The sequence below is a fragment of the Amaranthus tricolor genome, chromosome 1 (assembly GCF_026212465.1).
Source record: "Amaranthus tricolor cultivar Red isolate AtriRed21 chromosome 1, ASM2621246v1, whole genome shotgun sequence".
NCBI lineage: Eukaryota > Viridiplantae > Streptophyta > Magnoliopsida > Caryophyllales > Amaranthaceae > Amaranthus > Amaranthus tricolor.
Genome location: NC_080047.1, coordinates 16,203,193 through 16,219,477, shown reverse-complemented (window position 1 = coordinate 16,219,477; position 16,285 = coordinate 16,203,193). Strand labels below are relative to the sequence as shown.

At 33.7% G+C, this 16,285-nt stretch overlaps 2 protein-coding genes across 3 annotated transcripts; both read right to left on the bottom strand.

Annotated features, from left to right (window-relative positions):
* Nucleotides 1–360: 360 nt before the first annotated feature.
* On the bottom strand, nucleotides 361–2,560 carry LOC130806093 (uncharacterized). The gene is made up of 2 exons (XM_057671024.1): nucleotides 2,051–2,560; nucleotides 361–1,480 (listed from the first exon to the last, which is right to left on the bottom strand). Exon 2 carries the CDS (start codon nucleotides 1,434–1,436, stop codon nucleotides 552–554), a length of 885 nt encoding a protein of 294 aa, XP_057527007.1. The 5' UTR covers nucleotides 1,437–1,480; nucleotides 2,051–2,560; the 3' UTR covers nucleotides 361–551.
* Nucleotides 2,561–9,609: 7,049 nt separating this feature from the next.
* Nucleotides 9,610–16,023, bottom strand: LOC130806078 (uncharacterized). Of its 2 annotated transcripts, XM_057671004.1 has the most exons (17): nucleotides 15,763–16,023; nucleotides 15,091–15,202; nucleotides 14,791–14,983; nucleotides 14,510–14,611; nucleotides 14,337–14,409; nucleotides 14,031–14,105; nucleotides 13,183–13,276; nucleotides 12,882–13,074; nucleotides 12,601–12,702; nucleotides 12,428–12,500; nucleotides 12,122–12,196; nucleotides 11,273–11,366; nucleotides 10,972–11,164; nucleotides 10,691–10,792; nucleotides 10,521–10,590; nucleotides 10,352–10,426; nucleotides 9,610–9,851 (listed from the first exon to the last, which is right to left on the bottom strand). In XM_057671004.1, coding segments are annotated over exons 1-17 (1,647 nt in total). In that variant the 5' UTR covers nucleotides 15,783–16,023; the 3' UTR covers nucleotides 9,610–9,850. The 2 variants fall into 2 exon arrangements, with proteins under 2 accessions (XP_057526987.1, XP_057526995.1); XM_057671012.1 differs by lacking the exon at nucleotides 15,091–15,202 and having other exon boundaries at nucleotides 15,763–15,975.
* Between the last annotated feature and the right edge of the window lie 262 nt (nucleotides 16,024–16,285).

Genomic DNA, 16,285 nt, shown 5'->3' with positions numbered 1-16,285 from the left:
TGATGAGAAGGTTTTGATGCAGAAGTAAATCCCTGTTTGTACGTGTTAACAAATATCAAACCAACAAATGCAACTGTATTAAAGTGAAAATACCAAGACATATTGGGCATTGCACTTCTTTACGAATAGCCTGAAGATCAACATATACAAATCTGTAACAAACCAAAGGCTGAACTCGTCAGGAATGTACAAATAATTGCACTTATCAGCTGCTCAAAGAATCGTTGATGAAAGAACAAACAAAACATATATATCATGGAGATGATTAAGCAACAATCCCACGCAATATGAAAAATAATCTAGTTATCAAAAATCAAAACTAAACAAATGGTTGGCAATGGGAGACTAACTCCAAGAAATTAAACACCTAAAAAAATAGTTGCCAGTTGTCACATATCTCCTAATGCTTTCACATGTATAAATAGAATATACCAGGAAATATACGACCAAATGCAAACAAGTTTTTTAGTTGTGAATGTGCTCACAAGTAGATGAGTACTACATTTTTTCAAAAAGGTATTTCTGATCATACAAGTTATTTACCTTCAATTTCAACTTTCTCCAGCTTTTCTCTTCAATCTTGCTATTTCTGTGTTTAGTGCCTCCACTTGTCTCTCATGGTTCCTCTTCAACGCATGATTGAGCATTTGTTCGTGTCGAAGTTTCTTGTCTGATTCCTCTAGCTGAACCTTTGTTGATCTTAATTCTTCTTCCAAATTTTGGTAGTTCTTCAAAGCATTGGAATCATTCTTGTACTTATGCTCCTTCCTAACTTGAAAATCAAGTATTTTCTTAGCATGTTCAGGAAGAGCGAGGACATTTGGTGGGTATGATATACCCAAATACACTTCTATCACCACCCGAGGATGCAATATACTCATGCCATTTGGAAGAAAACTTGAGGTGCCAACTCCTTGTCCCTCTACTAAGGCATTTTGATAGATCCAATAGATACCCTTATCAATGCCGTAGATGTTTACTTCTTCAACTTCACACTCCCCAACTAAAACTACAGCATGTGTGACTCTCTTACCATCAGGATGATACATTAACTCTTCCAATTGACCATTTTCATTGACCCCAAGGTAAGGACTCTCAGTGTAACGTGGGTAGTCAGCTCGAATTTCAATCACCGCAACTACTGGACGATTGTTTTTGAACAATTTCCTCATATATTCAACATTAATGGCTCCTTCATCAACTATATGTATCTCGTTTAGACAATAATAAGTACCATTCCATAAGGGACACCCCCTCCTAATTGATCTATGGGGATTCTTAACCTCTAAACCACAAGCTTGTTCTAATAGATCCCAAGGCTTCCAAGATCCAATTTTATTGGGGAACATTGACTTAAGTTGTTTGTACCAAGTTTTATGAAGAAAAAGAGGTCCATCTCGAATGTGATACCCCGCCTTGGCCCAACAAATACGCATGTCATACTCTATTTGCCTTGTTGTAGCAGGAAAGCTGCACAAATCTGTTAACAAAAATTATGACTATAAAGCTTTTATTTATATTTGTATTTTTTTATATGGGACTTAAAAAAGAGATGTGAGAGCTGATATAGCCATGGTTGACTAGAGTTGTATTTTAGAGATAGCTTAAGGTTTATTGTAACAGGGAAGCATCCCCTTATTTTAGTACTAGTTATTAGTCACTCATAGAATAGCTAGTTTACCTACTTCAATTCTTTGTTCAATGTACTAGTATGAGTAATTAAATTACTACTTCTACCTATATAAAAGCTCTTTTTCCATTGGCCCTAACCTTAATGTCCTTGACACAGTTTTTTATTAGCTTGTGTTTTGATCTATAATTGCTGCACCAACTTTATTTCACTTTCGATTATGCTCTAATAAATACTCACATTATTCCCTAAATACCTTAATTCTTTTAATACTTTGATTTTAGTGATGAATGCTTCAATTGTGTGAACCTTAGAGAAAGGGACAAGCTTAGCTTGTTTTTGTGTTAGAAAGAAACTGAGATAGATATCCATAAATAAATATTAATGAAAATAGCTGGCTGAGCATTAAAGGAATTATACCTTGGAGTGAATCAAGAGCTGGCTGAACAATTTGATTACCCTCACTGACAAATTTTTCCCAAATGTAGTTGTATTTAAGTCCAGTTCCTATTCAAAAATTTAAGAGCTCAACTCAACAGTTAGAGTACATCACAACAGTTAAATAAAACAATCACAATCAATTAAGTCTAGACTCTAGAGAATGTGAATTGCTTGACTTCCCTTCCAAAAACAAAATGTGGTTGTATTCTTGGATGCAACATAAGTGTATATTGATAAATCAATTTGTTTTTCATCTACTGAACTTCTTGTTGTAAAATAATTATGACCAAAGAATTGTGAAGATGACTACACCATTACAAGAAATTAATGTATTTAGAAGAATATATCTAACTGTTAAGTGACACTTATATCAAAAGGATTAAGAAGAATTAAGAGTAAATGGGAATATTTGTGTAATAAAACAGAAAGAGATGAATTAATTGTGTATGAAACAATGAAAAACACTCAAATATAGACCACCATACAACTATAAACCACAAAACATGTAACTCATAATAGGAGTTTGAGATTAGAAAGGATTAAACAAGGATTTGATCAATCAAACTATAAAGAGTAATAAACTCAGAAAGAAACAAGTTGTTGAAGATTTCGCAATAATAGCTCAAATGCCACAAAGGTAAAGAATCATTAATTCTCATAATAAGGATTAATGTCTTAATGATGACCAAATAAGAGGTAATTGCTACAATCCGGTAGGTACTAATTTTATTTACAAATGACTAATGCCTCTGTTTTTATTTGTTGTTTCCACTTTTCCATCTTATTTATTTGAGAATTTTTTATTGGAGTAAGTCACAACTCTTGTGATGATGAGGATGAATTTGATCACCTAATTGCACACACTATGTCAGACACATTGTAGAGTGATGATGTATGTGAAAAAGATTGTGGACACTTGGAGTTTGGCACTTTAAATGAGGCTTTGAAAGAAGCTAAGAGAGGAGGAATAGTGGAGGTGTGGCATGCTAGCCAACAAAGTAGAAGAGGCTCCAAGGGATTGTAATACATGGAGCCAAGCAAGACAAGCAAAGGGGATGAAGAGCACAGTGCTAGTTCGAGCTACTCCATAGCTCACTCGAGCAAATCGGCAAACAATGGGTGGACTTGTAAGGTGCTCGTTTGAGCATTGTTATGCTCATTCGAGCACCATATTCATCGATACCTCATAGAGGTCACCTATTTCAGTTTTTGGGAGAAATGAGAACATCACTTAAATTATTTTATATATTGAAGTATAATGGCTATTAACAATCCCAAAAAATTACTACTTTTATATTATAGCCAGCCAAATATAAGAAAATCCAACACATAAAATCTATGTGAATTACTAACATAATCAAATTTAATATAGTACAAAAGTAGTAAATGATTCCCTCGTTTCAAATAATACTCCCTCTTATTTACCCTATTTGTCCCATTTTGTTTTTCACACTTGCAGAGGCAACATTTTAATCCTTAATATCTCAAATTATTCTTAATTAAAAATTATAAAAAGTTGATATTAATAATCCTTGTATTGAGAAGAATCAAACAAGATCCCATATGATTATGTTTTAACTTATAGATTAAGAGTAAAATACAAATTAAGAGTGATAAGTGAATAGTGCCCAAAAATAAATGGGAAAAGTAGGGTGAATAGAAGGGAGCAAAAAGTAAGATGTGTAGTTAATATAGAAGTTGATAAGAGGAATTTTGAGTATTGCAATTGATTAGTTTAAGAGTAGAGGGAAATTCAAACTATAATATCTTGCACAATAATATATTTCTCCAAGGCATTAATAGAACAAAAACTAATTAAGAATAACAAAAAGTAGTAATTTTATTTTATATAGGTACACATTACCTTCAGGTTGTTGGGCAGGATGTTTGGACGAGCTAGCACCCTCAACCTCAAGAGTGGTCATATTCCTTGTTTAGGGAATGTGATGAGTAACTGCAAAATGAAAATGAAAGGAAATCGTGAGTAATCAGAGACATTGATAGATAAGACCGTTGAAAAACCTAAAGAAGTTTTGACAGATTATTATTAATCTTTTAGAAATACTCTGTTTTTTTTTTTTTTTTTGACATTCCTTAAAATTAGATTTTCATCAAAATTAGAGGGTGTTGAAACACATTAAAGTTTGTTATATGAGGACTATAACAAACAGATGAACAGACATTCTCTATCTCTTGATGCACCATAGCGCACAAAAAAGAATCATCACTACAGATTAAATCATATCACAGGAAGCTCCATCACTAACCTAAAAAAAACTGCATTTAAATCACATCATAGGATGCTAAACACAAAACGGTCCTGTTGTCCTCCGCAAACAACCCCCATAACCATCCCCTAAAGCTATAATCTAAACAGAAAACAAAATGCATATATCCACAGAAAACAAAAACAAGTTGCATATAGCCACAGAAATACAGGATTCAAAATGCAAATGAAAGAAATAGAAATCAAAATTTTGAATTACAAAGAAACATCAACAATCAAAACTTTTTTTGTAGTGAATAGGATCATATCCAAACTCAAAGGAAGACAACAAATCCACATTCCACAAGCAACCAATGTAAGCATAATATCATTTTTTACTCATCGTCCAAAACCAAACAAACAGCTAAAAGCACCAACATACAATAACAATGTAAACACAACCCTAAGTCAAGGTCGGAATTTAGTGCACATACTTCAATATCAAGAAAAAGGCTCACTGTAAAATATTTAAAGGTTGGATTCTGGAGATTCAAAACCAAACAGATTTTGTATTACTAAACAAATACTACTTTAAAACAATCCTAGTGAATAGTAGCACTACAACTTCCATTAAAAAAATGTAGAATCAACACAAAAAAGGAGACGATCGTACTATTTTCTACGGCCAGTGAACAAAAATAACCAACAAAGTGATATGCAGTGAGGGGGAAGAGCAGCTGCAGGTTTATCACAAAACGACAACTAATTTGATTTTGTAGTATTTTACACTATAAAAATATTACATGTACCTACACGGCATGCTCATTTAAGTGTGGTAAACTTTTTTGCAATTAGATTCGGTTGGATTTCGAATCGGTTATTTTTCGGATGCGTGTTACGACGGGTCACACTCGGGTCGGGTCGATTAGTCAGTTCAGTTGAAGATTGATTATTCAAGCTATCAGGTTAGCATCGGTTCGGTGTCAGTTGAAGTTCGAGTTGAGTGCCAATTGGTCTCGGGTTGTCATCGGTTAATAATTGGTTCGGTTTTACCAGGTACAGATCGGGTTAGGGTACTTTTCAAGTAGAATTCGGTTATAAAATACTAATTAATATCGATCGAGTTAATATCATATTAAGTTGTTAGTCATTTTTTAATTGATGATGAGATTCCCTTTACGTAAAGCAATATAATTAAAATGTAAATCAATTAGTGATTATTACTTTGTTACTTTTACTTGTTTGACTGTAATTTAAAATTAAATAACTATCAGTTTTCATCTAATTTGATTAAAAGTAGTTAAATAAACATTGACCATTAATTATTCACTCTAATATATGAAGCCATGTATTTATAAAATTTAATTTATTAAAATATCTATTATTTTATTAGATTAACTAATAAGATGATTGAATATGAGTCGATTATACTTCTATGTTAAAAATTGGTTCAGGTTTACAGTAGTTCAATTAAAAATTCCTTCGGGTTAAGTCGGTTTTAGCCGGATTGAGTTCGGTTTCGAGCATGATTAGGTTCGGATATGACTCGGGTCGGTCACTATTAGATTCGGGTAATATCAGTTAACGGTTATTTGTCAGTTATAAAAATTGGTCGCAGCTCGGGTTCGATTTTCCCATTTTCGGTTATGTACTGGTTCGGGTACAACTTCGGTTCGGGTTATGTCGGTTCGATAAACCTAAAAAAGAAACACATTTTCGGGTCGGTTTACTTTCGGGTCGGGTCACATTTGAATAGCTCTACTCATAAGCATGGCTACAAATCAATTTAATAATGTTAAAATTTTATATATTCAACCACACTAATAAGCGTGGCTAAAGGACAATTAGAAAAATATATAATCAACTCAGCCACACCAATAAGCGTAGTTAAAGCACAATTAAAAATATGAAAGTGATTAAATCAGCCACACTAGTAAGTGTGATGATGTGCAAATTTTAATTAACCGTAAGCACATGGGGTACTTGTAGCTATATGTGTCGAACTCAGGGAAACGAGTTAATAAACCGTAAGCACACTAGTAACAAGAAGATTTTGTTTGAACTTGATATTAATTCTAGGCGAGATGCTTTTTCCTAAAATATCATTTCCTCCCTACTACGGTGCTTGGAAATAAACCGGAAATATGTTCTGAGATTCAAAGAATCAAACTAAAATCCCAGCACATGGAATTTAGAATGATGTAAGAGAAACTTAAATGGAAGAAGATACGGAAAATTACAAACGAGGATTACAAGTTCTCGATGTAAAGTGTTAGAGAGGATAAGAAATTCAGAAGTTACATGTATGTCTCATGTAAATCTCATGTGTCCAATAACTTACACATGCCTTCTATATTTATAGAAGAGCATACAACCATTCATGAAGTAATATGTCACTTCATGAACCACAACATCGATTCAGGAATCAATGTCGATCATAAATCAATACATCCCAATATATTCAGTTAATATAACCATATTAACCGTAGGTAGTTATTGCATAACCAACAATACCGAATAAAACGAGCATTGCAAAAACAAGCGCGAAAGTAGCGGGCCGCGACAAAAGTCACGAGCCGCGACCTGTACTTATACCAAAACAGGAACTTTTTGCAATCTTGGGATATTTCTAATTAATTATTTATTTAATTAATTTATTTGATTTAATTAGAGCTATCATTTCCGATGACCATTATACGCTCTAAATGACAACAGTTGTTCTCTTGATTGTGCCAACTTTGATTGAGGATAAAACAGTCCCAAAACTGATAAAGTCTTTTAGATCAAATTAGAGTCTTTCTTAGAAGGTACATGGCTATTAGTGGACTCTAATGATAAAATAGCTCATTACATTATATATTAGTCATATTCTCTCTTAAATCGCACTAACGAAGTATGAGAGGAAAAGGATATTAATTACTTAAAACTAAAAGGAATTACATTACTCGAAAAGCATATTCAACTTTGAGAATGAGTGATTGCTTCATAATGTTCGTTGAGAAACTCTGTTTAGTGATGTGGTTAATGCTTTGGAGCTTCATTTAATTATGTTAACTCACTTTATTTAACTTCATTCGATTTTCACATCACCTTTGAATTATGTGTAGAGTAGAATATGGCTGATGCACTTTAACTTATTAATCCTTTTTAACCATGATGATAGTAGCCAGAAGGATACAAATAATTGACCTTTTAAATAAGGATAAATAAGTCTCATTTGTACTTATTTTATATATGTCGTGTTTCAATTTCTCTATTTGTTTTTCTGTGGGCTATTGTTAGGTAACATTTCTTCTAGAACAGTAAAATTCAACTATGCATAAGTTAATCAATCCTGCCAAGTTATTGCTACTATCTTTTAGTGTTCTATTGCTATAATAATGTTGTTTTTGCTTGTTGCGTTGTTTCAATAAGTTTTTAAGCTGATTTTAGTCGTCATTCCAACTATCGGTATTCCATCGGTAGCAGACCTCGACTCGACCAACCAACAACATCGTAAAACAACCTCGACAACAAAGCTGCCCAAACAGTAGCCATTCAACAAGCCAAGCAACCCATCAACAATGGACGTCTAACACCCATCAGTTGTAACACGAAAGTGTATTAAATAGCATTATATAAAATAGAAGTGTATAAATCCTTCAATACGTTTTCATGCCCTACATTGATACTGTTGTGTACAATTACCTATACATCTTTAGCCCTTGCATTCTTCACACCTGCATTCTTTACCTATATATGCATTCGTAATATTGTTAACAGAAATAAAAAATCATTATGAAAAATTCAATAGTGTAACTTGAGAGACCGCATGCGTAGCACTTGACCCCACAACTAGTTTTAGAAAAATGCAGGTGTATGGAAATTTTTTGGAGAAAGAAAAAATCAGATGAAATAAGTGATACTATCGGCTATCCTCATGCACTTTCATTTTTCAGGTTCTACAACTATGAGATAACGATCTTTGAAAGCCGACAATTTTCATGGTTTTGTTTAAATACGCTAAGTACTGGCATAATCCTTTGATATTAATAACTGATAGTGGATAATTTTGTGATTTTTTCATTCCATATTGTTTATGTTTTTTTGGTTTGTGGTGTGGAAGGATATTTGGAGTAACCAATTTGTTCATGCCTTTTTCATTTTGGTGCAAACTAAGGCTGATAAAGCATCATATTCATGGATTCATTGATTTTCTTTAATAATTCCTCTCTAATCTTGACAATCATTGTTGATTTGATAGTTTCAGTTGTTAAATAATTTGTAGGATACTACAATAAATGGGGCTTTATTCAACAACATTTGCTACCACGATCTGTAATGATGCTGTCCTTCAGAAGGTCATAAAGTGGAAAAGATTATGTTTTTCTATCCTCAGAACTTCCATTGACTGAACAACTCTCTGTTATTGACTTAGTGAGTTTAATCACCTTCACAAGGTCAGTCATCCTAATTTTATTAATTTTCCAATCACTTTCGTTTTAATGACATCTCCAATCAGGGCTTGTTCTTGTAAATGTGTCGTTTATTTCAATGCATCAATGGTGCATTTGAGTTCACCCTGATGTGTTCATTTTTACCAAATAAAATTTTTGCCAGAAGATGTTATTTTTATTTTCCTTGTTAAGTAGAACAATGCTTTTGATTTGATGGCATTTTGTAGTGCCCAGGCAATGGGTTTCTAATGTTCAATTATTAGACGCCATTTTTTATGGAAGTTAATGATTCGGGATTGTACTCGATCTTCTTGGTATTGTTAGGTTTGTGTCGTGCAACTTCGAAGTTGTTGGATCATACTCTTTGTTGTGCACTAAATTGTTCATTTGGATGTTTGCGATTCATGAATATCGACTCTATAACAATGTTCCAAGCAGTAAAGCTTTGGTGTTTGTAAACACTTAGAAGGTTTGGACTTGGGAGTGAAAGGACTCATCTATAGAGATGTGTATTACGCTTTCGATTTAAATCAAAATAAATGTCCTATAATTTTATTATTTGCACTTGTCCATTATAATTAAATTATAAACTATTATAATTAATAATAATGTATCATAACTAAGCAAATTTTAAAATAATAAAGGCCCATTTAAAGCCCATATAAAGCCCAATTCATTTTCAAAATAAAAGGCACATTTAAAACCCACCCGATATAAAGCCCATTTTTTAAGGGCCGAAGGCCCATTGCACACTCCTAATCACTCATAATAAAGCGTGTGCAGAGTGTGTGTGGGTTCACAACTTGAGAAAAAAAAAGTTTCTTTACTTTGTTGGGTTTGTTTGTATTAAGTAGCCTTAAGTTTTTGGTTTCTGAAATTCCTTACATTTTGCCTAATAATAATAATAATAATAATAATAATAATAATAAATATTTTGCACATTTGTTTTAAACAATTAACTTGGAGTGTATTCTCAATTCTGATATAGCACTTGAGAAAATACAAACATGTTCCACAGAGTTTGTAAACATTATAGTCAAATCATCAGTCCATGCAATATAAAATATCACGCACCACTCTGTAGTCTGTATGGCGTAGCTGCGCAAAAGAAGTCCAGACTCATGAATTTACCTACAGTCTACAGACATTGACAAAAATAAGACTTCATAATAGTAAAAGTCTAGTAGTACAACTTATTCTTTATTAATCAATCAATCTCATAGAGACTCCGGCAAGTATCATAAAACACACTAAGGATTCCAATTCACCAAATACAAAAATAAGACCTACTAGATAATAAAGCTAGGCAGAACAAAAAACATGAAGAGGTAGAAAGGATGTTTGTGGTTCCTACATGCACGTGTTTTATTGCCTACTAGTTAGATACACGTGTACTACACGGTTTTATAAAATTTAAAATAATTATATACTTCTACTAGATTATAAATCTAGTGAATTGATTCGTTCGTGTAGGTAATCCCCACATACACTTAATGTACGTGTATCATTTCCCACTTCTTAATAGAGTCAATTTTCATGGACATGTGCATTGATAAAACAAGAATGAGATTTTAAGTAATTAAATTCAGAAGAAAAAATCTTCTACACAATAATTTATTTGTGAAACATGATCCTTACCAATAGGGCGTGTAAACCGGAGATGGAGGATATCCCAAATCATTGGTATCGTAGCCTTGGTCCAAAATTGATTTTCTAAAAGACCAAATACAAAACACATAATTATATTATAATACCATGAAAAACAAAAACAAAAGTAAGAAATGGGGAGGTGAAATAACATCATTACCCATTTTTCCTAGTTTTCTCCTTGACTGAATCCATAGGCGTAGCTCCACCACTCTTTGGCGACATCTCAGCTGAGAATTCAACCAAAAATTCAAGATCAAAATCAACGTAACATTAAATAAGTAAAACAAATGACTCAACTGCCACCCAAGTGAGTATGTGAGCGATTACGTATAGTATCGGAAACATCATCATAACTGCGCGTTAAAAGTTCAGCAGGGGGATGCTTAATGTCGGCGTTTTCTCCGCACTCCTTGCAGCCATGAGATTTACCTACGGACATTAGAAATTATTCACAATTAATGACGATAAAAAAGGTCGTATGTGGAATAACTCGGACCATTTCATTCCAATTATAAATAGATATATATTATGATTCTTGTTGAGTGAAGAATAAGAAGTCAAACAATTTGTTCTCTTAATCATTTTCTTAAAGAGAAAAGAAACTCCACCATTTAATATATCACAATAAGTGACTATATGAACATCGTTTGGACCAATGAGCATCTCGCCAAAGAAGAGCTTAATGGAAGAATCGGAATCCTGATTGGCTGGTTTAGCTGTGAAATTGCAATGGAGCGCAATACCATCAGGCTTCATTATGGCACCACTTGTCAACGCTTCTACAAGCTCATAGTTGGTACCCTGTAAATTATGCATGGTTAACAAAAGACAACAAAAACACAAACAATAGAAGACTAAAAGCAGAAAAAACAAGGACTTCTAGGGGGGAAAAAACAAGGCTATAATCACCTTTTCATTGTTGTAGTGCTCCAATAATCTTTGAGCACCTCTAAGAGTTTGACGACGATGCCCTTCAATGTGATACTCCTCGTCCTCGGGATACCTTGATCATGAAATGAGTTTTGAGTGCAAAACAGTAATCAGAAAACATGGGTTTCCATAACAAGAATTTATTTCATAGACATAAGCCTTATCTCTACAAGGGTTATCTATAGAGGAGAACAAGAATGCCGAGGAGTAGAAAGGAAAAGCAAAATTATGTAAATCCTTTCCAGCCATAGGAACATACGACACAGAGGAGAAATGGCAAGGGACAACAATGAGCATCAAAAGCATTCCAAAAGTCTCATACAAGTAATATCATGCATAATTGCAAAGGACTAAGAGTGTAATCTTAATTTAGTCCACGGCTGAAGAGAATGTAAGTGCCATAGTTAGGTAAAGCTAAATTACATTAATATAAGAAAAATAAACGCAAGGGCAGAATACACAACATGTTATATAAAATGAACAATTGGAAAAAAGACAAAAATCTATGTCAAATTTGGGTGATAAAATTGATTGATGAACCATAGGGAAAAGTGGAACAGCAACGAGATTAATTAGTGCAGCAAAAAAAAAATGTCGTTATGAAAACAGAGATTCCAACATATTCCATTGCATCAAACTCGAATTCATTGTCCAAATTTGAACTCTAGATGCATTGTGCACATTAATCAATCTAGCCAGAAAACATGAAGCTACAACTTATGCACATCAATCAGTCCATGATAAACTAGATTATTGTCAATAAAACAGGTAACCACACTTTGTGGAGACTACTGAAAGCATGACAATAGAAGTGATGATGAAGCTTACTCGTAGGGAGGACAAACCGGAGATTGAGGATATTCCATTGCATCAAACTCGAATTCATTGTCCAAATTTGAACTACTAAGAAGCCAAAAGTCATAAAGCAAAATTGTGATAGCAAGTAATTGAGACAGAAAGAAAACAACTAATCCACAATAATAATTTCATGAAACATCATAGGTAACATAAATCAAATATTGAGAATATTTGAGGTCATCCCTTACGTAACCTTGCTCCACAATTGATTTACTAAAAGAAAAAAATACAAAAAGCAATAAAATTCCATTTAACTTGTTTTTATAACATCATTACCCATATTCCAAAGTTTTTTCCTTCTTCGCAGAATTAATAGGCACAGTTGCACATCTCTTTGGCGACATCTCACCTGAGAATTCAACCAAAAATTCAAGATCAAAATCAATGTAACATTAAATAAGTAAAACAAATGACTGAACTGCCACCCAAACGAGTATGTGAGCGATTACGTATAGTATCGGAAACATCATAATAACTGCGCGTTAAAAGTTCAGCAGGGGGATGCTTAATGTCGGCGTTTTCTCCGCAATCCTTGCAGCCATGAGATTTACCTACGGACATTAGAAATTATTCACAATTAATGACGATAAAAAAGGTCGTATGTGGAATAACTCGGACCATTTCATTCCAATTATAAATAGATATATATTATGATTCTTGTTGAGTGAAGAATAAGAAGTCAAACAATTTGTTCTCTTAATCATTTTCTTAAAGAGAAAAGAAACTCCACCATTTAATATATCACAATAAGTGACTATATGAAAATCGTTTGGACCAATGAGCATCTCGCCAAAGAAGAGCTTAATGGAAGAATCGGAATCCTGATTGGCTGGTTTAGCTGTGAAATTGCAATGGAGCGCAATACCATCAGGCTTCATTATGGCACCACTTGTCACCGCTTCTACAAGCTCATAGTTGGTACCCTGTAAATTATGCATGGTTAACAAAAGACAACAAAAACACAAACAATAGAAGACTAAAAGCAGAAAAAACAAGGACTTCTAGGGGGGAAAAAACAAGGCTATAATCACCTTTTCATTGTTGTAGTGCTCCAATAATCTTTGAGCACCTCTAAGAGTTTGACGACGATGCCCTTCAATGTGATCCTCCTCGTCCTCGGGATACCTTGATCATGAAATGAGTTTTGAGTGCAAAACAGTAATCAGAAAACATGGGTTTCCATAACAAGAATTTATTTCATAGACATAAGCCTTATCTCTGCAAGGGTTATCTATAGAGGAGAACAAGAATGCCGAGGAGTAGAAAGGAAAAGCAAAATTATGTAAATCCTTTCCAGCCATAGGAACATACGACACAGAGGAGAAATGGCAAGGGACAACAATGAGCATCAAAAGCATTCCAAAAGTCTCATACAAGTAATATCATGCATAATTGCAAAGGACTAAGAGTGTAATCTTAATTTAGTCCACGGCTGAAGAGAATGTAAGTGTCATAGTTAGGTAAAGCTAAATTACATTAATATAAGAAAAATAAACGCAAGGGCAGAATACACAACATGTTATATAAAATGAACAATCGGAAAAAAGACAAAAATCTATGTCAAATTTGGGTGATAAAATTGATTGATGAACCATAGGGAAAAGTGGAACAGCAACGAGATTAATTAGTGCAGCAAAAAAAAATGTCGTTATGAAAACAGAGATTCCAACATATTCCATTGCATCAAACTCGAATTCATTGTCCAAATTTGAACTCTAGATGCATTGTGCACATTAATCAATCTAGCCAGAAAACATGAAGCTACAACTTATGCATATCAATCAGTCCATGATAAACTAGATTATTGTCAATAAAACAGGTAACCACACTTTGTGGAGACTACTGAAAGCATGACAATAGAAGTGATGATGAAGCTTACTCGTAGGGAGGACAAACCGGAGATTGAGGATATTCCATTGCATCAAACTCGAATTCATTGTCCAAATTTGAACTACTAAGAAGCCAAAAGTCATAAAGCAAAAATGTGATAGCAAGTAATTGAGACAGAAAGAAAACAACAAATCCACAATAATAATTTCATGAAACATCATAGGTAACATAAATTAAATATTGAGAATATTTGAGGTCATCCCTTACGTAACCTTGCTCCACAATTGATTTACTAAAAGAAAAAAATACAAAAAGCAATAAAATTCCATTTAACTTGTTTTTATAACATCATTACCCATATTCCAAAGTTTTTTGCTTCTTTGCAGAATTAAGAGGCACAGTTGCACATCTCTTTGGCGACATCTCACCTGAGAATTCAACCAAAAATTCAAGATCAAAATCAACGTAACATTAAATAAGTAAAACAAATGACTGAACTGCCACCCAAGCGAGTATGTGAGCGATTACGTATAGTATCGGAAACATCATAATAACTGCGCGTTAAAAGTTCAGCAGGGGGATGCTTAATGTCGGCGTTTTCTCCGCAATCCTTGGAGCCATGAGATTTACCTACGGACATTAGAAATTATTCACAATTAATGACGATAAAAAAGGTCGTATGTGGAATAACTCGGACCATTTCATTCCAATTATAAATAGATATATATTATGATTCTTGTTGAGTGAAGAATAAGAAGTCAAACAATTTGTTCTCTTAATCATTTTCTTAAAGAGAAAAGAAACTCCACCATTTAATATATCACAATAAGTGACTTTATCAACATCGTCTGGACCAATGAGCATCTCGCCAAAGAAGAGCTTAATGGAAGAACCGGAATCCTGATTGGCTGGTTTAGCTGTGAAATTGCAATGGAGCGCAATACCATCAGGCATCATTATGGCACCACTTCTCAACGCTTCTACAAGCTCATAGTTGGTACCCTGTAAATTATGCATGGTTAACAAAAGACAACAAAAACACAAACAATAGAAGACTAAAAGCGGAAAAAACAAGGACTTCTAGGGGGAAAAAACAAGGCTATAATCACCTTTCCACTGTTGTAGTGCTCCAATAATCTTTGAGCACCTCTAAGAGTTTGATCACGATGCCCTTCAATGTGATCCTCCTCGTCCTCGGGATGTATCAATTGGGTTACATCTCTGGGGGACAAAGTGGAACATAAAGGGAGTGCAAAATAATGTAAATCCTAAGTAGCCAAAGGAACATATAACAGAGTGGAGAAATGGTAATGGACAAACAAAGTGCATCGTAAAGCCTCTTGTCATATATGAGTTTTTTTTTTAACAATCACTAAATTAAGATCAAGAATAAACACCCTAATCTTTTAAGATACAAGCTTATCTCGTTTAGAAATTGGTTAAAACAACCCCAAACAATAACTAAGCATATAAACACAACCTACACCAAACAACTCACTCTTATGTTAAGGGAATGTAAATTTGGACGAAGATTTGACGAATTGAGGTTGTTGATAGCGACAGGGGAAAATGCTTATTGAAAGGGCATCATCATTTTTTGTAAACCCTAAGTTGTACTTGTTATAAACAAATTGACGAAACAATTCATAATCATCATCAATATCTAAATCCCAAATTCAATTGAAGAAACAGATTGAAGAAACCGATGGAAGAAACTATAAAATCCATACTAATTCTTGTATTTCAGATAGATCGAGAAACAGAGAAATAAAAGTACATACAGCGGTAGACGGTTGATCATGATTGGACTCACACCGGCAGATGACTGACGGTGGTCGGAGAGGGGAAGAGGAGAAGAACGGTGCAGAGGATGAAAGGAGAACAACCGAGAAGATCGAGAAGTAGCTTTCTGATAATAGCAAATTTTCAATAAGTTTTTGAAGTTTAATTGATGACAGTTTTTTTTCTTTTCTTTAAAAATATACTCTTTTTTTTAAGTGTCTTTAAAAATATACTTTAATAAATGTTTTGTAATGTTTGGTTATTATTATTTTGCAACTAAAAAAATGTTGCAATCATGAATTATGAATATTTGTTTATGCAAAGAAATTGGTCAACTTAACGTGAGAAGGAAGAGACCCTTTGTAAAATGGATCCTGCTGCTGAAGAGTCCGAATACTCAAATTGGGTTCGGCTATTGACCTGCAAAATGAACAGAGAGTCACTTATTCGGGGGTTGCTTCCCGAAAAGCCTCTCCGACGCTCTAGTCAGTGGTCGGAAATGTGGAACAAGAAATAAATGTT

Excerpts from the sequence above, each read along its gene's own strand:
- LOC130806093 (XM_057671024.1), bottom strand. The coding sequence starts at position 1,436 with ATGCGTATTTGTTGGGCCAAGGCGGGGTATCACATTCGAGATGGACCT.
- LOC130806078 (XM_057671004.1), bottom strand. The coding sequence starts at position 15,782 with ATGATCAACCGTCTACCGCT. Across the intron at positions 14,984-15,090 it reads AGCACTACAACAGTGGAAAG|GGTACCAACTATGAGCTTGT; the intron begins GTGATTATAGCC and ends CATAATTTACAG. Across the intron at positions 10,793-10,971 it reads TTATTGTGATATATTAAATG|GTAAATCTCATGGCTGCAAG; the intron begins GTGGAGTTTCTT and ends TAATGTCCGTAG.